Genomic DNA, 20,137 nt, shown 5'->3' on the forward strand with positions numbered 1-20,137 from the left:
CTCGCGCAAAGCATGCGCTTTTTCAAAATAAGCTCGCCCAGCTTATGGTGACCCGATGTCGGGACGTCGGGACGTCGGGACGTATCCGACATCGATATATCGGGACGTTTGGATGTCGCTGATGTCGGGATGTCGTGAGAGTCTACTGATTTCGGGAGTGACTTAGAGATTGAGATTCGATTCATTTGCACAGGTAATATGTATGTACATCTGTCTTGATAATTAATTCATGCGAGGGTAGGGTGGGAGGAGGGTAGGGTGGGAGGGAGAGATATGAGCTAGGCACATATTATTGTTAGTAGGATGATGTATAATGATTATACGAAAGACTTATCTTGGGGGCCATGGGCATTTGGAGGAATTTGGAAGGCACATCTGTTGGCCGTACTGGGTTATATATCAACTAGGTAGAGTATATATCAATGTGTACGTAGTGAAATTTATAGCTATTCAAGTCTGCGAAGTTGTCAGTTAGTAGATTAACGAGCGTAGAAAGAAAAAAACGCACCTTTATAAAGATGCAGCGCGCACAAGCACTGGCCGAATTTTCCTTCGCCAAACGCGTCTCCAGTTTCCAAGGAAGGTGAATTTTTCAATGTGATTCCTACCACCTAATTGAGGTAGACACTAAGATAGAGTGATAGTAAATAAGAAATACGTACATCGTGTGCACCAGAGGCGAGGTCTATCAAGGCACTTTAGCTCCAGTAGAATATGGGCTAGAGATTCTTGAGAGGGATGAGCACGTTCAGAGGAGATAGCACAAATGATTACCAGATCTCCTCCTCCTCGGAACGCGCAAGGGTGGCAGCCAAATTCTGCCAATGCTCGGGCACTGGCGGTCCCATTCGGCTCTCCGTCGCTCGTAATTGGCGGACATCCCGATTTTCCACAGATCGCCATGGTCAACGAACGCGTATAGGAAACCTGGGCCGTCGGATAACGATACGCCGCACGCTCTTCGAGAAGCGTACAAGGCACGCAATTGCTCAGCGGATCGTGGTGTCATCTACCGAAGTCGCGAGGGAACGGATAGACGAGTGGAAGTAGAGATCAGGGTTGTGTGGAGATGAGGAGCAAAATTGGGGAGGGGCGGATAGGCGCGGGAGAACAGGACAAAAGGCGGGACGTTACAGTGTTGGAATATGCGGGACGTGAGAGTGTTGAGAGAGGCGAGACGTTGGAGCGTTGAGGGACGGCGCGAGACAAGGCGCAGGTTAAAGAGAAAGTGGCGGGAGCGATGGATAGAGGCGCTGATAGCGCGGAGCTCGGATTTCGCGCGCTCAGTGCCAATCACCTGTCGCTTTGCGATGGTGGCAGTACTCTCTGCACTCTTCCCATCGTTTATAGCGTTAGTCTTATCCGAATTTTTATTCCCCTTGATTACTGGTCCATCTCAAACCTCATCTTCCTCCTCCTAGTCAAGCCACAGATTATCCGCTTCCCTACTATCCATCAATTTAATTCCCGCCCGTTAAGTGAAGGCGGTACACTGACAATGACAGACCTAGGATAAGGGCATCGTACTAACACGCGTAGTGCATAGCCCCATTCCGGTCTGCCAACAATACCAAACCAGACAGAGACGGAGGTTCAGTGGGTGTGCTAGGGAACTTCTTCACTGTAGTAACAATGTTAAATTTTCAATGTCACAGGTGTATAGGTACTGCATGGGAGGCTTAGCAACAGCTGGAATGATGGATTCTAGTGGGACTGGAGGCACATTGATGACTGATAACTCCAGCAGAACTGGTGCTTCCAGAATTTTTGCTAGAAGCTGGTGCCGGTCTTTCTTGCGCGGTTCGTGTCGCAGGTTGCAAGAGAACCACAAAGAGAAGGTGAATGAGAGAAACAAGGGAGCTGACCGCGCGTTCTTGACCCTCACCTCGTATCGCGTGAGTGTTGAATCATGGCAGAACTAAGCGCAAGTACACGAGAAAGTTCTCATACGGACAGGACGAATACCTCAAACACTGCACCTTCTTTTCTCGCATTCTGTATGGTCAATAGCTGAGTCGACGATCCCTTCAAGATTGCTCGGAATCAAGACGGCCAGGAAGACATGACTCGAGTAGCATTAGTGATACAGAATGAAAAGCCTGAACGAAAGCGCGACATTTGAATGAAACAAAGCTAAAGGCAAAGATCCAAATTGAAACCTCAAAAAGTATACGTCGCTGCCAGTTCCACTGGCGATCCAGATGTCACCCAATGCTACCCGCCTTCCTAGTGTTCGTTCCAATTTAGCTGAAAATTTAGACAGCATGTAAGTTTGCGAAGTGCCTTTTCCAGTAGAAGTCCACGATGACCTAGAAGGCCACAGTTGTTGTAGAGCTAAGACTTTGGCCGCTACCGAGTTCGACTCCGTAGGTGGTGCCAAGTTTGAGTTTGATCATGAGCGAAGCGATAGAGGTGAGTTGAATGTCACATGACTAGTGAGGCCTTTCCTTAATTACCTTACGTTATAATACACGATCCTTTCGTTCGTCCCTAGACCGTCTTGTATTCGAGTACAACTCGTGCATAGGCGCAATTAGATCGCAGCCTGCTCTGTGCCCCAAAATTCCACTCTGTAGGTTCCACCGACGCCAGCCGACGCCGCCACCATTTACACCCTCTGTAACGTCTGATGCCCCACATGTACATCGCCGAAACTCCTTCGAACAAATGAATGTCTTTTAACGTATGAGGAGGGAGAAAGCGCTGGGGCAATCTCATGGACAATCGAAGAAGACAATGTCGGCGGAACTTCTAGGGAAGACTCTGGCTCTGGAACTGGGAGTTCCCTCTCCTACGCGTCAGATTTCGGGCACATGGAATTTGTGATTTCGACCGGCTGCATCGACAGCGCCTGCATTTCCACCACCCTCTCTTCCGTCATTCATTCTTCTGACTCCAAGGCCGATAACTCTTGCTCCCGCACGCCAGGATCCAACACCCCAACAGAAACTTCATCGACAACATCGACACTCCCCTCCACGTTCTTAGTGCGATTGGGGAAGAAGCGTATCCCGACTGAGAGATAGCGGCCTGTGGACTATAGTCGTAGCTTGTACATGGATCACGGTTGGAATTATCGTTGGAAGACAAGTTTTGTTGGGGAAAAGTAAGCCACCAACGAACTTTCTCATATCTGGGCCTGTAACAGGTTTAGTAACGATAGACGGGCGTTTGGGGTGGGGCCTAGGTCTGCAGCAACGGCTCCAGAGCCAGGTGCGAGCTCGTCGAAGTCCTGCCTTGGGACGATGGTGAGGTGCCACGCTAGGATACTCCCCGGACTGTGCGGCGTTCAGATCTTGGACCAAGGCGTTTAATATTCCTTCCTTCCTTCTATTGACCTCGTTTTTTTTGCTCGTACGGCAGAACGACACAAATGATCATGATTCGTGATACAAATCGCGACATGTACACTGTAATCGATATCGCTGCGATCCACGTGGTGGGAGCAAGCGTATATATATCAAACCTTCGCATATGCATTGCATCCCAGGACTTGACACCCTCCCTCTACCTGCGATCTGCTTTCACGAGGTAAATAGGCTCATAAGATTGTCAGCCCTTGCCCACTCGTGTTCGCTCAGGACTCTTACAAACAACTAACAATGGATCAGAACACGCTCAAAACTTTCACGGTCGAGGTAAGAACTAATTTTTTCGACCGACCTGCTTTTCTTATGAGCCTCGTCAGAAAACTATTGTTGCTACTGAGGTATTCCACGAAAGTTCACGTGAGGAAACTGAGAAGATTGGACGCCGAGATGTATGCTTCTAATCCCAAAACAATAATTCGATTTTCTCATTGTTTTTGCTCCGGGATGTTTCGAAAACTGCGCAGATTGCTAAGGTTCGTTATAACTTACTTCATGATATTCTCGCCATGATGTCCTCCGTTTTGGGTATGCTTTAGACCGTGCCGCTATTGAACAGTGATGTGAGACTCGACGTCAGTGATATAGAAGGTCAAATGGTCATTCATGTGTACAATAAACTATCGTGGCGGAGCCCTCATATTACTCAGTTCCTCAACGAACTGGACCGGGTGACTCAAGGAAAATTTTCATAATGAAATGTACATAGTTGTATTGTGTACTATTAATCATTGTACATGTCCGATTGTCTAAATTCAGAGCTAATAAATCGAATGTTTATAATGTTACTTATCATCCAAAAGTGCACATACTCGTAAAAGGTAATCTTCAGAACGTGCCAACGCACTTTCGCCGCTTAAGTTATAGGTATTCTCAAGTAGATGCAAAGATGTACATTTACGATCTGATTTGATACAATACATGGATTTCTTGTACAGCTAGACCAGTGCACTAATAGAGATGTTACTCTGGATCTTGCGCCCTGGGGTATCCTCGCTCCTTCAATGTCCTTAAAAAGAATGAGATAGGATCTAAGTTCCTAACTGGTAATACGCACTTCAAAAGGTCCGCAGGAAAAATGAGTTTGATGGGCTTTTGAGGACGAACGAATTCATTAACAAAACCATTTCCGCCCTTAGCCCATCCAGCTTCTTGTTCTTCGAGCCATTGAGCATCATAAAAGTTTGCAGGTAGGCCAGAGACGTATTTTGTCTTCGAACTTCGATCGTTTCTATCAATGCGGATTCGGGGAGGAGCCCCTCGTGTATATCCGAATCTGGTTGCTTCAGTGGTGCATCGACCTTCAAGATGGCAGTAGTCCAACAACCTGAGTAAATTCATGAGTTCGACGCTTCGCCATTTCGGCCCCTTGATGATGTATTGCACTTGCGGTTTCTTCATGCCAGGATCCTCATCGTCAGAGGACATTCCTGCGACGCCTAGCTCATCGAAGAACGAGAGGAAGGACTCAAGCGAGTGGAAGGTGATGATGACCTCCCTTCGACGATGGAACAGCTTTTGGGGTGTGAGTTTGTGTGTTCAATAGGCAATAGGAAGTGACTCACGGTATTTTTCCGCTGCCACCTTTTGGAAAATAGAGAGCGAGGATTTTTGTTGTCCTCCTGCATTTTCTGTCTTTCCATCCAAGATGCATGAAGTGTTTTGAGTCGTAAAAGGAAAGCTTCGCGGATAGCATCACGAGTGTGAACATCGGGTGTGGCAATCAACTTCCTCTTCTCAAGAATTTCTACAAAGACATATGAAGCACCCTTGTTCCACGCCGATTTGGGACCACCCGCGATCCAGTATCGAAAATTGTCGACTGAGCAAGGGCGTGCAAGCGGATTCGTTTTGAACAGCAGAGTAAATTCATCAGCCTCGTCCTGGGAGACTGTCTCCTTGAGCTGATCCTGGCCTTCCATTATTTCATTCAACCATTTCCGCATCGTTTCCTATATTGAGGACCTTTGGATAAGCTGAAACACATAATGCAAGTAAGTACATACCTTGATTTTCAGTTCTTCAGCAGGTCGATGCTTGACCCCTCCTGAGCGAGCAGGCTGCTTTTTCCTAGCATAACGGAAGAAGGGATTGCCATTTTCTCCTTCGTCGTCCCCATCCTCGCCATCGCCATTGCCGTTGTTGCGATTCGTGGTGCTTCCCGCAGCTCCACCGTCACTAGGCTTTGCCGCGGCGCCACCGTCGTTAGAAGGCTGGGGTCCTTGGTTACTTCCGGATCCATGTCTCTGACTATCACTATCTCCCTCGTCCTGATGACCCGGTGACCCTTTGTGTTTGCTCTTTCCCGATAACATATCTAACGTCTCCCCAATTCGGCCGAGTATCTCTGTGTTCTGCGCTAGGTGGGTTACCACCTTATCTATCTTGTGATCTTGTTTCTGCAATACCTGGTCTTGTTTCTTAAGTATCTCTGCGGTTGAATTTTGCAAATGATGATACAGCTCCCCCATCGTCTTTGTTTGATGATTAAGCAGAGCTTGCAACTAGATAGATATAGTTTAATAGTATTATATGCACATAATTACATTGCACACTTACATAGTCTACGGGGCCCTGGCTATTAGATTGGGTATTTGACTGGGCTCCGGTGTGAGAAGTGGGCTGGGCTCCAGGAGTTTTGTCGTTGGACTGGGAGGGACCAGGCTCAGGATCATGCACTCTCCTTCTTTTGCCTTTCTGGATAGTGGGCGACGGTGGTTGCTAGCAGATGTATGAGTGATCTTGTTCCTCAGATAAAAATATGAATTTGATTACACACCTGCATTATCGGTTGGTTTCTGGGGCCTGGGGCTCTCGGAGTCATATCTGGAGGGGCTCTAGGAGTAGCACTGACATCGTCCATCTGAAAATCTTCAGACCGCGGAGGTGGGGTCTGAGGAGGTGGGGTCTGCGGAGGTGGGGTCTGCGGAGGTGGGGTCTGCGGAGGTGGGGTCTGCGGAGGTGGGGTCTGCGGAGGTGGAGTCTGCGGAGGTGGGGTCTGAGGCGGATGTGGTGATTGAGTATGGAAGTGGCCCTGTGGAACCTGGGGTGCCATTTGAGGCATTGTTTGTGGGTTCAGTGGCGCAAGCGGCATCGGGTCGTCCTCTCCAGAATCACTCGGGCTCTGAGGCACACTGCCTGGAGTATTGTATGAATCCATGGTCCTGGAAGAATCAGAATCGCTCGAACGGTCAATGTCCACAGTGTTGGTCGAAAGACTAAAGAGGGCGGGAACTCGCATCTCCAAGACCAAAGAAAGTGGACGATAGTTTCTGAGATTCCTGTGGGAGAATCAAGCTATCGATCAATCATTCATGCATGAAGCATAGGCGCGATATGCGAGAAATTTGCTGGACATCGCTTATAATTATTGGAAAAATCAACGTAGTTTTAGGGTGCTGGATGGTGTGGTGCAAAGATCCGGGGTTGTCGTCTGTCGTACTAGTCTCTACTCGCCTCGCGAAAGTCTGTAAATATAACCGCTTATGTCCAGTTTAAAACCAGGACAAGCTGGAGATGTACGTAGATCCAGGAAGATAGTTGGAGTTGAAGGGAGACAGACCACGCGAGCTCTTCGCCGTTCGGGCCGGTTATTCAAATCATTCAAAGTTACCAAAAAAGGAAACGGGGCTTTGATTTCTGAGTATTATTCTACGTTTATTTACAGCACTGATTCTACAAACGCTTCCAGTATTGATGGTGGAGACAGAGTCGAGTTGTACATGGCTTGCGTAGTATACTATTTATTCCTACGGCTTCCAATGCGCGCAATAGTTGCGATGAAAGAAACCTAAGCACGAATGAGTACACATGGTCCTTAATGAAGGAGTTTACATACCTCTTTCTTGAGCTTTTGTAGTATCTCTGAGATTTTTGCAGTCTGTTCGAGGAGAGGTGCAAACGCCAAGGCGTATTCCTGTTTACGACAACAATATTAGTGGGCTAGACATCATTCATATTGAGGCGATACACACCTGTGTTTCTCGAGAGGGAGTACGCTGACGATATACCAACGCGTTGAACAACTTGGAGTTTGTCTGGTAACGAGCTTGCGAAACATGAGTGGCAAGATCCTCCAGGGCATCGAAAAGTAGGCGGCAGGTTGCATCCGCATCTGGAAGCACCAACGTAAGATTGACCAAAGGTTCTGAGTACTTGCCAATGATGATCTAAGTAGAATTCAGTGAATAGGCGATCCGATATCGTTGCGCACTACCTTTCCCAGAAGCTTTAGGAGCACTAATTGAAGAATGCGAATTTCGGGTTGCAGTGAGAATGATTGCGCCTTTGTTCAGACGGAACAGTCAGTATGAGAGGAGCAGCATTGAATGCAAGGACATACATTATTCTCGGAGCTTCCTGTGCGCACAAGGTCCATATATTCACGCTCCCGGTTCTCGATTGCAGAACTCAGCTTCGCGAAGAGAGTCTTGTACTTCTGGTCGAATGACTCTAGGGTCACTGTAGTTGTGCTCATGAGATCATCGATTAGCTCCATGTCGAAAGTCGAGGGCGTAGTTCAAGCCCTAAAAACAAGAGTCAGCTTTTATAGCGAGAAAAGACGTACGGTACAACTTGAACATCAAATTCAAAGGGACCGGACAACGGAGCAGAATTGAATTAATCTTGCGCCATGAATGGAGGCTTTGAGGAGCTCAAAGATCTAGACTTATTTATTCATATTCGCCATTACCTGTGTCTAGTTTGAAACCAGGACCAGGTGGCTAGGCAGGTCAAAGGGGTGATTGAGAAAGAGCAGACCGGCGCTTATCGATGTATCATCGTCTTCGGGCCGATTTATTTTTTACGGTTTGTTGACTAATTAACTCGACAGCTTTCACTGGTCACCACCACCGAGTCAAACTCCGTGGATGGTCAATCTTCACCTCGATGGGACTGCGGATCCCTTTCACTCTTTCAAGCGCGTTCGTTTCGGTCTGTCTCAATGGGATCAAAATCCCCTTCTTCCCTTCAAGCATTTTCACCTCAATGGGCCCGCTTCCTCAAGGTGCCACTGTGTTTCGTAGTCCCTAGCTCGAAGAGCCTCATAAGGACTTGCGCTCTTATCTCTTTCCCCTCATAATGTCTTTCTCACTCGTGCGCTGTGTATCTTGTGAAGACGCCGAGATAAATCAAATGCAGCGGCGAATGGCAGCTGCTTCAGACGAGACTAACAATCTTCGACTCGAGCTTGATGCTTTGGCAGAGCGCCTTAAACTACGCGATGAGGTAGGCAATTTTTTTGCTGATTCAATGGATATATCTCTAACTTCTTGTTAGACAGAGCTTCGTTCGCGTCTGGCCAAACAGAAAGCTCTGTACGTGCAAACGGTTGCTACTTTGAAGGAAACCATGGAGGATAATAGGCTGCTCCAAACGGAACTCTTGCATATGCAAGAAATTGGGAAGTGACTAGTAGTGGTATGTTGTCGAGTCTCTTTTGATTCATCGCGATACTCGGTTAATCTAAATCATCAATGGACAATAATAGGTTGCTGCAAAGGAAAATATTTGTGAAAACTGGAGTGACTAGAATTAGTACGTTGTCGACTCTCCTCTCATGCATTGTGATACTTAAATCAGACTTAGGGAATGGTGAATCATGAGCTCACGGGCTTCCTTACTGACATACGGAGAGTATGCGTCTCGGTTGTCGTCGGATACCTTTCTCGTAATCGCTGTATCTTTGTATGACGAAATTCGCTAGCGCTATACATATGTATGCCATATCTCTCAGATCCTAGCTTTCATTCAGCAGAGAATGGTTTGATTATGATCATGATCATGACCATTCTTCGAATCCCTCCGTGACCCTGCAAACATGCATAGATAAGTAACAACAGCTACATTCATAACATTGAATGGTGTAGCCATCGCATGGTCCTGAATTACCCCGAAATGGATGGGCTTGAATGAGTTGGTCACAATTAGATCCGAGATTTAGAGGTCATGTTCTGGACCCTGTTTTCTTTCCTTTTGATCGAACCAGGATCGTAAACGATATTCGGTGACGCCTCGTTTTCGACACTCATGGGATGTCTGAATCCTAGGAATCCTACAGAGGCATCCTCACTCCGGATCCTCCTCAGTCCAACAATCACTTGCCTGATAAACAAAGGCTGCTGACACAGTGCTCTCGAGAGCAATGAACCCCTCCTATACCAAGATGGGTGTAATAGACTTGCCTACTGGTACTGTCAATGCATTAGCCTTTTCGATGGATGGACGTTATTTGGCCAGCGCCAGCGACGACAAAACGGTGCGCGTTCACGACATGCAACGTGGGTTGTCAAAAATTTGGGAACACAAAGGCACCTACCCATACACTGCTGTCGCATGGAGAGATGACATTCTATTCGTTGGTGATGAGGGAGGGGGGATTATCTGCTCTTATCCCACCTTGGTGAGTTCTGTGTTTCCGGTAATTCAGAATTTAATATCTGAACGCGACACGTAGAGGTGGCCACGTCGACGAACAAACGAGGTCATACATGAGGCCTCTTCACCTGTCGCAGTTATTGAATTCAACGAGAGCGGTGATCATCTTCTTATCTGCTCAGGTGCCGACGTTTTACTCTTCAAGAATTCGAAGAAGGGTATGACTTATTCCCTATTTGAATGCTCGTATGCTTCTTGATACAAGTCATAGGTTCCGGAGCATGGCGATATACAGACCGCCTGCCACGTCCTGCGTTTGGCGAGACTGAGAATTTCGCCCAACCTCCGATTCTAGCGACAGGCGTACATTTTCTCGAGAGTGATAATGAGTGTCTTATTGCATACTACCATCATGGTTTTTGGTGAGGGATCTATGTTCACTCGATGCAGATTTACTCTGAACATCCTGTATATTAGGAAGTGCAACATCGACGCTTGGGAGACGACTCGTATCTGGGGTCCAGACGAGAAAATGTATGTTCTCTCCGTCCTGGAGGTAGTCAATAGCTTAGGACTGTCATAGAGGAACTTCTGCTAAATCCCCAGACTCAACTTCTTTGGTGGCGACAAATATACGCAATGGTCTGGATTGGTTCAGGAACACGCCTCAAGACTTCAAGAAAATTAGTACCTCGTTTGAAGTTCAAGAACTTGGATCCAATGTTCCTCTTCTTGCTCTGTTCATCAACAAAGGTCAAGCAACAGTAATGGGTACGACGAAGGGATACGCTGTGATATTCGATGCAAAACACGGGAGAAGGATCCAAACTTTGAAGCACGGAACGGGTGAGTCTGCCTAAAATACATATATCCATCGCTAATTTTTCCTGGCTTGAGACCGCTCCTGGGTGACCGCCTTAGTAAGTGCTTTCGACCTGTCCCCGACTCCTTCTGCTAATCCTTGTTTTATCACACTCTAGGCATATGTTGAACTTGATGTACCAACCCGTCGTCGAATGATAGCCACTGGCAATGGTAACTGTGTGCAGCATACACAAATATTACTGTGGAATGAAGACGATGGCACTCCCGCGAAGGGAACTAGCAAGTTGTGGGTTCTACCTAGACTTGTAAGGTGCGTTTCTCATATCCATGACTCCGTTACTGAAACAATATACAGATTATGATGATTGTAACTGTTGGCCGTATGATCCTCGTGGCAATGGGTATAACCTTCGCACTCTTGCTGTTATTCCCCTCACAATGGTCAAGGGACAGTGTCTCGAAGATGCTTGGATACTCCGAGAAGATTTCATCCATGTCTTATCCGGTGACATCTTCCCCTTCCTCCGCCTCTTCCCCTTCCTCGTCTTTTCTGTCATCCGGCGGTCACTCACCCCCGAAGACGAAATTCAAAGAGATACTAGTCAATTTGGGAGAGCTCGTCCTGGTATGTGTCCTTTGGTTCATTGGGATCTCAATGAACTGATTAAGTCGGAACTTTGGACAGTTCTAATACCAGTGCTTCGATATTGCTTCTAGTTCATGTGTATTTTTCGTATGCCTTGCATATTCACCGCTAGCAGCCATTATTCAAACAGAATAAATACTCAACGAGCATTGATTTCAGTATTCTTTCGAGATCGCAAACCCTGATGAGCCGTCGTCCTTACATTCATGACCCAGCAACAGCAATGTCTTAAGCGTTTACTGTTCAACTTTTTTGACGCTAACTCCTCGTGTGTGTACACGTACACTGTTTCTAGTTGTAAATATAATTTATAAGTGCCCTACTAATCTCACTCGCATGACGCACGAGTCACTGCTCTTCGAATTCTGGGATCCGGACATGTACATGTACATCGCAATATTATATTCGCTCGCGATCACCCACAAACAGTTCCGTCTCTACCTCCTGCTCGTCGAACCTGTCTTCAGATGTACTGGCTGTTCGGATAACATCCAACTCCGTCACCACTGCTTGCTCTCTCTTTCTGAGCTCATCACCTCTAACCCAGCGGATCACATACACGTATGTTAAATGTATCTGCATTTTGACCGATTGAGGTGTCCAGAGTATACATAATGTAACTTTAGCTCACCAGTGCGACAATAGTTTCGATGACGAGGGCCAGACCGAGGAACAAGCAAAATACGAGTCCCATTATGATAATCAACGTCCCCGCATTCTCCTCTATTTCTCTGGCGAGCTCGGGAGAAGGAGGTGGCGGATCGGTAGAGGTGCCGTCGGTGATATAGAATGCGAGGATGATTTCGCGGAAAATTACGCGTGCGAGTGAAGTATTGGTCGGACCAGTCATAGTTGAACAATCGCAGAAACAGTTGATGACCCAGAGAGCGTATCTTAAATTCTGTTGAAAAGTTTCAGGGTAAAAGTAGTGGAACTAAGAACATTCTATCGATCGCGGAAGCGATAAGCCTGCGTGTTGGCGCGTGGAGAGGACAATACGAATGGGGATTTTCAGTCCGGATTTGTTAGAAAAGACGTGAAGTATGACATAAGTGAGTGACTCTTTGTATGTTTTCAAGTTTCTTTGGGGCGTATGTCATAAAGTATGCAGCCCCTATCATTTTCCTTTTCTCACCGTCTCGACGCCTTTACTTGTACGATACATCATCCCATCACTGTCAAACCCCCATCGATTACTGATCCATCGATTACTGATCCACCTGACCCATCTTCTCCTTCTATTGGCTTCCGCCACCTTCCTTGTTCCTAAACTGTACAGTATTACATCGTTGTTTCTCGCAGACCGGATTATGTATATATAGCCAACCCTCCACAGCCTGGTTCCTTATCTTGACCTCTCTGTCATTATCTGGGACCAGGTATGTGCTTACTTATTATTACCTATGACTACGATACTCAATATATCTCTGTCATTATCTGGGACCAGCCTGCCGCCGTTCTGCTCAGTCGCTCCGCCTTGTTGCCTTGTTCAGTTGCTCCGCCACGCCGTTCTGCTTAGTCGCTCCGCTTTCCCGCTCCGTTAGTCACTCCGCCTCTGCCGCTTCGTGACATTAGGTCAAGATCCATTACTGCACTGACAGCCTACCGATAAGGTTGTCCTTGCAGGGTCTATAGACACCACGTCTTCCCCAGTTCCGCCCGACTCTGAAACACCTGTTGCCAGTATAGACTGCTCCGCACTCCCGCACGCACTTGACCCCAGAGACCAAGCTCACGCTCATAACAACGACGATACTTGGCGCGATTGCCAGTCTCAACCTTGCCCCAACGCCCTTTCGAACTCAATCCGAGAGCCACTCACTGTGAGCAATATAACCTTCCTGCCGATTCCCCAGCCCCGATTGCCTACTCCCATCATGTCGACTCCCATCCCGCCTGCCCCAAACACCTCTGCGGAGGATCTCATGGCTCAGCTCATCAGACAAGTAGCTAACCTTGCTTCAGCTATGGAGGAACGCTCATCCTCTAAGTCAAGCATGAACAAACCCGAGGTTTTCAAGGGTAAAGATGGCGCTGAAGCCCGTCGCTTCATGGCTCAGTTCCAGAATTGGGCGTCAGAACAACCGGATCTCGCCAAAAGCCAAGTAAAACTCATCAAGTCCGCCTTGGGCTTCTTCACAGAAAGTGCTGGAGATTGGGCAACTCCCCATCTGCTACATTTCAATGCGGAAAATCCCCCTTTCGGAGGAAATTGGGAGGCATTTCTGAAGGAATTTAGCCAACGGTTTGAACCAATGGACCCAGGTATGGAAGCCCGTAGCGAGATCAAGAATCTCAGGCAAAGTAAAGGACAGACAGTTGCGGAATTCGCTCAGAAGTTCAAGGATATCGGAGATCGGACTGAAATGTCTGATATTGACTTGCGGGAACGTTTCTTCACTGCATTACTCCCGGAGATCCGACAACACCTCATCACCGTAAACATTGCCCAAGGAATTGCTCCGACTCTGAAGGAGGCAATCAAACGGGCCATATCGGTGGATGTATACCTGCACGATCCCACCATGACTGGCCGGAACTCTGGATACCCTCCCACGCATACCGCTCATACTACTCCTGCTGACCCCCACGCTATGGACATTGATGCAACCCACACCAGTAATGGGAATACTAGGGAAGCATTCCTAGCTCGCATGCGAGGACGATGCTTCGGCTGCGGTGCCCAAGGTCATGTCAAGCAAAACTGCCCACACCGAGAAACCACCTGCCGCTACTGTGGACGTCGAGGACATCTGGAAGCAGTCTGCCAAGACAAATTCATGGGACTCGGACGAGACCGAGGCCGACGCCAGCAACCTCGACGCCAACAGATATCCGCTACGGGACCCGCGCCATTCTCCCTATTCCCAAACGAATCCGTCCAAATCGCGTCCTCGACCCCAACATCTGCTCCTGCACCCGTAGCTGCTACTCCGAGCCCCCCTAACCAGGACTTTTCCAATCAGATTGGTCAAATAAGGGAATTACTTGATCGTGCTAACGCTATGTCCTCCTCATCCTCTGGCTTCCAACAGGGTTTTTAAAGAGGGTACCCGCTTCGGCTGCACCGAGAGTACCCCGTAATCAGTTTGTTATGTTCGCTACTTCCTCGTATGACTCGCACCCATCATGTACAATATCGTCGATCCGGGAATTAAACTCTACTTCCCCACATTTCCGAATTCATGCGAGACTAAGAGGAAGGAATCACAGTATAACAACTGCAGCCATGGTAGACTGTGGAGCTACCGCCCTGTTTTTAAACCAAGACTTTGTCACCCGGAACCATGTAAGATGTGCACCCCTCCATAAACCAATCGACGTTTTTAATATCGATGGAACACCTAACCGAGCTGGACGGATAACCCATTTTGCACGTCTAGCACTCACAGTGGATAATCAAGAGCGATGGATGGACTTTCTGATCACCAACCTAGGAGGTGAAGACATCATCCTTGGACTCCCCTGGCTACGGAAGGTAAATCCGGAGATTGATTGGGAGAAAGGACGACTTTCAGTAAAGCCTCCTCGAGTAACGATAGAAGAAGTCCCAGACGAGGAGATCTTGTACTCTCATCTAGCCGCCACTCACACAGAAACCCCGATCCTCGAACTCCCGGAACTGGAACCTCCCGCAGAAAACCCCCACATTGAGGTGCCACTAGAAGCGACCCTTGAACCGAGTGAATCAGCAACGGTGGAAGAACCACCAATACACCGAATTCGAGCCAATCATAAAACTCGCCGGGCATGGGTAAAAGCAGGAATTCTAGAGGAACAGACGGAGGAAGTCTGGTGCGCCGCAGGATTCACTTACTCCCAGCAGCTAGCAGAGGAAGCCAACCGAGACAAACCCGTTAAAACCTTCGAAGAAATGGTCCCTGAGCAGTATCGTGATTTCAAGAAGGTTTTCTCAGAATCCGCCTCCGAACGATTACCTGCCCACCAACCTTGGGACCATGCGATTGATCTCGTACCTGGAGCACCGGCAACCATGCGCACCAAGATTTATCCCATGTCCCTAAACGAGCAGGAGGAGTTAGATCGTTTCCTAGAAGAAAACCTACGGAAAGGCTATATCGTCCCCTCAAAATCACCAATCTCATCACCGGTCTTCTTCGTAAAGAAGAAGGATGGGAAACTCCGCTTCGTACAAGACTACCGGAAACTGAACGAGTACACTGTGAAGAACCGATACCCTCTCCCATTAGTTGCTGACATCATTAGCCGACTTCAGGGAGCCAAATACTTCACGAAGTTTGATGTCCGCTGGGGTTACAATAACATACGGATTAAGAAGGGGCATGAATGGAAAGGCGCGTTCGCAACAACCCGAGGCTTGTTCGAGCCTAAGGTCATGTTCTTTGGTCTCACAAATTCCCCTGCCACGTTCCAAGCACTTATGAATGCTATATTTGCTGATCTCATTGCAGCCGGCAAGGTGGCAGTCTACCTAGATGACATCCTTATCTTCAGTAACGATCTCGAGGAACACCGACGAATGGTACGGGAAGTATTAACCCGGTTAGAAAAGCACGACCTCTACCTACGACCAGAAAAATGCGAATTTGAACAACAACAGATTGAATACCTCGGACTCATCATCTCAGAAGGGGAGGTGAGAATGGATCCGGTAAAAGTAGCGGCTGTTCGCGACTGGCCAGTCCCTACTAATCTTCGGGAACTACGAGGGTTCTTGGGATTTGCAAACTTCTACCGACGCTTTATCCGGAATTTTGCCAAAATAGCACGACCTCTGAACGACCTGACGAAGAAAGACACCAGCTTTACCTGGACCGACACTCGACAGAAAGCATTTGATACCCTTCGAGAAGCCTTCATCTCCGCACCGATCCTTGCTCTATGGACACCAGACAGGCCTACTCGAATCGAGGTAGACGCATCAGGCTTTGCCACGGGAGGCGCCCTTATGCAGAAGCAAGACGATGGCCAATGGCATCCGGTAGCCTTCAGATCGGCATCCATGCAGCCAGCGGAACGGAACTACGAAATCTACGATCGAGAAATGCTTGCTATCATTGAAGCACTGAAGGATTGGAGGAACTTTCTAGAAGGACTCCCTCAACCATTCGACATCATTACGGACCATTCGAACCTCGAATTCTGGCGCACTGCACAAGACCTCACCCGCCGACAAGCCCGATGGGCCCTCTATCTGTCACGGTTTGACTTTCATATGATCCACCGCCCTGGCAGAGTAAACACCCAAGCTGATGCTCTCTCCCGCATGGCAGTTCATCATGTATCGGACAGCGATGATAACCGACAACAGACAGTCCTTAAACCTGGCCACTTCGTAAAAATTGCAGCTTCGATCCTACAGAACCCCTTAGAGGATCGTATCCGGAAAGCCTCAGAACGGGAGGCACAGGTATTGGAGGGTCTCAAAACAGTCAAAGAGCACGGACTACAGCGCTTGGCCAATGGGATAGCCGAATGGGAAGAAGACAATGGGTTGGTCTACTACCGAGGTCGAGTATACGTACCAGCAAACGACGACCTACGCACTGAGGTACTCCGTCAATGCCACGACAATCCAACTGCAGGACACCCCGGACTACATGGGACACTCGACTTGGTCAGTACCCATTTCTGGTGGCCTACGTTGCGCTCTTTTGTGGAAAAATACGTTGAGGGATGCGAGGTTTGTGCCCGTAAGAAGATCCATCGACACCCACGGGCCGTAACTCAACCATTAGATGTACCATCCGGTCTATGGGAAGAGGTAGGGGTTGACCTGATAACACAGCTACCTAACTCCCAAGGCTACGATGCTGTCTTGGTTTGCACAGACCTGTATGGAAAACAAATTCACGCCATTCCTTGCACCAGCTCCATCACAGCCGAAGGCGTTGCCGATATTTACTACCGAGAGATCTTCCGTCTCCATGGTCTTCCTCTTCACTTTAAATCCGACCGCGGACCCCAGTTTGCAGCTAAACTCATGCGATCCCTTCTCGCTAGGCTAGGAATTAAATCAGATCTAACCTCCGGATACCGTCCTCAGTCTAATGGCCAAACCGAACGAGCAAATCAGGAAGTAGAGAAATACATCCGCCTCTATGTAGGACGACGACAAGATGACTGGGCAGAGCACCTTCCCATGGCGGAGTTTGTGATTAACTCACGGACTCATTCTGCGCTAGGCATGTCCCCGTTCGAGCTAACCTACGGCTATCTTCCCCTGTTCAATATCCCAGTGGGCCAACGCAGCGGTATTCCAGCTGTGGATGACCGTATACGGATTCTCCGAGAAGCGCGACAAGATGCCGGAGCTGCCTTACACCTAGGAAAGAAACAACAGAAGGAGGGATACGAACGCGGGAAGCGGAAAGCTCATCAATTTAAAGTTGGAGACCTAGTCTGGCTCAGTGCGGAGGACATTAACCTTCAACTTTCCAGTGAAAAGTTAGGAGATCGACAGCTTGGTCCTTATCGCATTCTGGAGAAAATTGGCCCTTTAGACTACCGCCTTGACCTTCCCCTATCCCTAGATCGCCTCCATCCCGTCTTCCATGTCGATAAACTATACCCCTGGAAAGGTAACTCCATAAATGGCGAAATACCAACACCACCAGAGCCGGTATACTTAGAGGATGAAGACGAACCGGAATACGAAGTAGAGGAGATCTTAGACAGCCGGGTTCGATGGAAGAAGTTGGAATATTTGGTTAAGTGGAAAGGTTACGACGCAGGGCACAACTCTTGGGAACCCGCAGCCAACCTCAGTCGAGCACCAAAAATTGTTCGGGCCTTTCATAAAAAACACCCAACAGCGGCAAAGCCTTGACCATCGAGGGCAATGGTCATAAGGAGGGGGGTAATGTCATAAAGTATGCAGCCCCTATCATTTTCCTTTTCTCACCGTCTCGACGCCTTTACTTGTACGATACATCATCCCATCACTGTCAAACCCCCATCGATTACTGATCCATCGATTACTGATCCACCTGACCCATCTTCTCCTTCTATTGGCTTCCGCCACCTTCCTTGTTCCTAAACTGTACAGTATTACATCGTTGTTTCTCGCAGACCGGATTATGTATATATAGCCAACCCTCCACAGCCTGGTTCCTTATCTTGACCTCTCTGTCATTATCTGGGACCAGGTATGTGCTTACTTATTATTACCTATGACTACGATACTCAATATATCTCTGTCATTATCTGGGACCAGCCTGCCGCCGTTCTGCTCAGTCGCTCCGCCTTGTTGCCTTGTTCAGTTGCTCCGCCACGCCGTTCTGCTTAGTCGCTCCGCTTTCCCGCTCCGTTAGTCACTCCGCCTCTGCCGCTTCGTGACAGCGTACATCCGCAAGGTGAGCATTGGGCATGAGGTTGTATGACAGCATTTTTGACCTGACACACGCTCGAGTACCATCAAGTATTTTGGGCCCAGGATTAATTTTATCTGTTTTCCAGATACGAATAATAGAGGTGTTTCTACACCCAATGTTCCATAGTAAATTCATTCCCTAGAATAAATGAATACAGTGAATTCGTTTTATCATTCCTGTTAAATAGCGTTCACTGCTCCCTGGAGACTTCCTGAGTATCCAGGAGAAAATATCGTACTAAGTATTCAGTGGCACCATTCATCCATCTGACTTCCTAAAAAGGAACTAATTTAGCATTCGGATCAGCGTATTCGATCATGATCCATTGATCAATGATTGACCCTGGTTCAGTGAATTTACTTGCAATTGGTGGGGCCAGAAAGGTATACGTATCGTCTGAGATACATTGAACCTCGAAATAGATGTCTTCCCCCACCAAAATTTGAGGCTTTATATGCAGGAAGAGAGAAAGTCAAGGGTAGACGGTGAAGGGCGAAAAAGCTTCTTTCAGGGTCGAGCAGCTAGTTTCAGGACATGCTTTTTGATCCCTTTCATGATGATCCATGGCCATTGCATCGATACTGTCAAACTGTGAATGCGGTTTTCAGTCCAAGGTCAAGTCTGGCTCGAAATTAAGGCTGATTTCCTGACCTAGATAGAAAGGTGAAAATGAATCAGAGTCCGGAGCATTTTTACCAGAAACTTCCATCTATAGAGTTTGAAAATTCAAAACGAGGCGCGGGTAGAACAATACGGCGAAAGTGAAAATGGAAAAAACTATCAAAGCTTCTTGGGTACAAACTCGTGCTTAGAACATGTCTTGTCTATAAAATGGAAGGCAATACAACTCTCTCCTCATATTGAATCCTCATTAGCTTTCGTCGAGCCTAGCCACTTCCAATGTCTTCTACTAGTCGACAAACCAGATCCTCCAGGAGTGCAAGTCGCTCCGCAAGTGCAGCTTCCATCCATTCTTCGTGGGGACCGTTGTTGAACGGCAATATAATGCCATTGCGAGATGAGGATAGGGTAGGCTTTGCAATCCGATACTGTCACGCTAGTCATTGACTTGAATTTGCCAGGTCGATGGGAAGACGTTGGGATTATTCTTCGGACGTGATAACGCATTCCCTGAACAAAAACGTTTTGCTTCTGTCAACTCTCGCGAAAACAACAATCGTTTCATTGAAGTTCAGCGGGCCTTCAAATTCGATTATAATGCCGACTTCTATCAGGCGAAGGTGATCGTCGGAAAGCGCAAATATTATGTCGCGGGAACCTACAACCAGCGCTCGGTCGAAACGAATACGTCTCTGGAAGCTTACGGCTACAACAAAGAGTTCGCAGGAGACGTAGCCATCTTCTTCCATTCAAAGTACGAACCAGAGAGGTTCCTCGAGGCCCTTCCACGCTACACCAATGCGAACGAAAGAGAGATCGCGATTCGTCGTGTTATTACTGCGTGAGTAGATTAAATTGCCTTCGTGTAATTGCTCTAACTCAACGACCGGTGTGATGTAGGTTTTGCAAAAACGTTAAAGACCATGTCGAGAAGAATACATCCC

The 20,137-nt window shown here is 47.8% G+C and overlaps 7 protein-coding genes across 7 annotated transcripts; 4 read left to right on the plus strand and 3 right to left on the minus strand.

The window, feature by feature from the left end:
* Nucleotides 1-2,201: 2,201 nt before the first annotated feature.
* C8R40DRAFT_1166012 (uncharacterized protein) lies at nt 2,202-3,026 on the plus strand (the record flags this gene model as incomplete). Its single annotated transcript, XM_046230783.1, has 5 exons — nt 2,202-2,266; nt 2,333-2,412; nt 2,495-2,519; nt 2,577-2,640; nt 2,691-3,026. The coding sequence occupies 5 exons, from the start codon at nt 2,202-2,204 to the stop codon at nt 3,024-3,026; spliced, it is 570 nt and encodes a 189-aa protein (XP_046090868.1).
* A 1,305-nt stretch (nt 3,027-4,331) lies between these two features.
* C8R40DRAFT_1065975 (uncharacterized protein) lies at nt 4,332-6,528 on the minus strand (the record flags this gene model as incomplete). Its single annotated transcript, XM_046225712.1, has 5 exons — nt 4,332-4,377; nt 4,426-4,883; nt 4,934-5,320; nt 5,375-5,551; nt 6,412-6,528. The coding sequence occupies 5 exons, from the start codon at nt 6,526-6,528 to the stop codon at nt 4,332-4,334; spliced, it is 1,185 nt and encodes a 394-aa protein (XP_046090869.1).
* Nucleotides 6,529-7,107: 579 nt separating this feature from the next.
* Nucleotides 7,108-7,866, minus strand: C8R40DRAFT_1065976 (uncharacterized protein; the record flags this gene model as incomplete). Its single annotated transcript, XM_046225713.1, has 5 exons — nt 7,108-7,158; nt 7,207-7,284; nt 7,343-7,537; nt 7,582-7,653; nt 7,711-7,866. 5 exons carry the CDS (start codon nt 7,864-7,866, stop codon nt 7,108-7,110), a joined length of 552 nt encoding a protein of 183 aa, XP_046090870.1.
* Nucleotides 7,867-8,450: 584 nt separating this feature from the next.
* On the plus strand, nt 8,451-8,780 carry C8R40DRAFT_1166014 (uncharacterized protein; the record flags this gene model as incomplete). The annotated part of the gene is made up of 2 exons (XM_046230784.1): nt 8,451-8,597; nt 8,649-8,780. 2 exons carry the CDS (start codon nt 8,451-8,453, stop codon nt 8,778-8,780), a joined length of 279 nt encoding a protein of 92 aa, XP_046090871.1.
* A 754-nt stretch (nt 8,781-9,534) lies between these two features.
* Nucleotides 9,535-11,352, plus strand: C8R40DRAFT_1166015 (WD40-repeat-containing domain protein; the record flags this gene model as incomplete). The annotated part of the gene is made up of 9 exons (XM_046230785.1): nt 9,535-9,771; nt 9,826-9,964; nt 10,018-10,168; nt 10,224-10,280; nt 10,330-10,592; nt 10,644-10,666; nt 10,727-10,876; nt 10,927-11,196; nt 11,269-11,352. The coding sequence occupies 9 exons, from the start codon at nt 9,535-9,537 to the stop codon at nt 11,350-11,352; spliced, it is 1,374 nt and encodes a 457-aa protein (XP_046090872.1).
* Nucleotides 11,353-11,616: 264 nt separating this feature from the next.
* Nucleotides 11,617-12,067, minus strand: C8R40DRAFT_1166016 (uncharacterized protein; the record flags this gene model as incomplete). The annotated part of the gene is made up of 2 exons (XM_046230786.1): nt 11,617-11,793; nt 11,849-12,067. 2 exons carry the CDS (start codon nt 12,065-12,067, stop codon nt 11,617-11,619), a joined length of 396 nt encoding a protein of 131 aa, XP_046090873.1.
* Nucleotides 12,068-19,472: 7,405 nt separating this feature from the next.
* On the plus strand, nt 19,473-20,038 carry C8R40DRAFT_1065979 (uncharacterized protein; the record flags this gene model as incomplete). The annotated part of the gene is made up of 2 exons (XM_046225714.1): nt 19,473-19,601; nt 19,655-20,038. The coding sequence occupies 2 exons, from the start codon at nt 19,473-19,475 to the stop codon at nt 20,036-20,038; spliced, it is 513 nt and encodes a 170-aa protein (XP_046090874.1).
* Nucleotides 20,039-20,137: the final 99 nt, after the last annotated feature.

Source organism: Lentinula edodes, assembly GCF_021015755.1.
Source record: "Lentinula edodes strain Le(Bin) 0899 ss11 chromosome Unknown C8R40scaffold_3, whole genome shotgun sequence".
NCBI lineage: Eukaryota > Fungi > Basidiomycota > Agaricomycetes > Agaricales > Omphalotaceae > Lentinula > Lentinula edodes.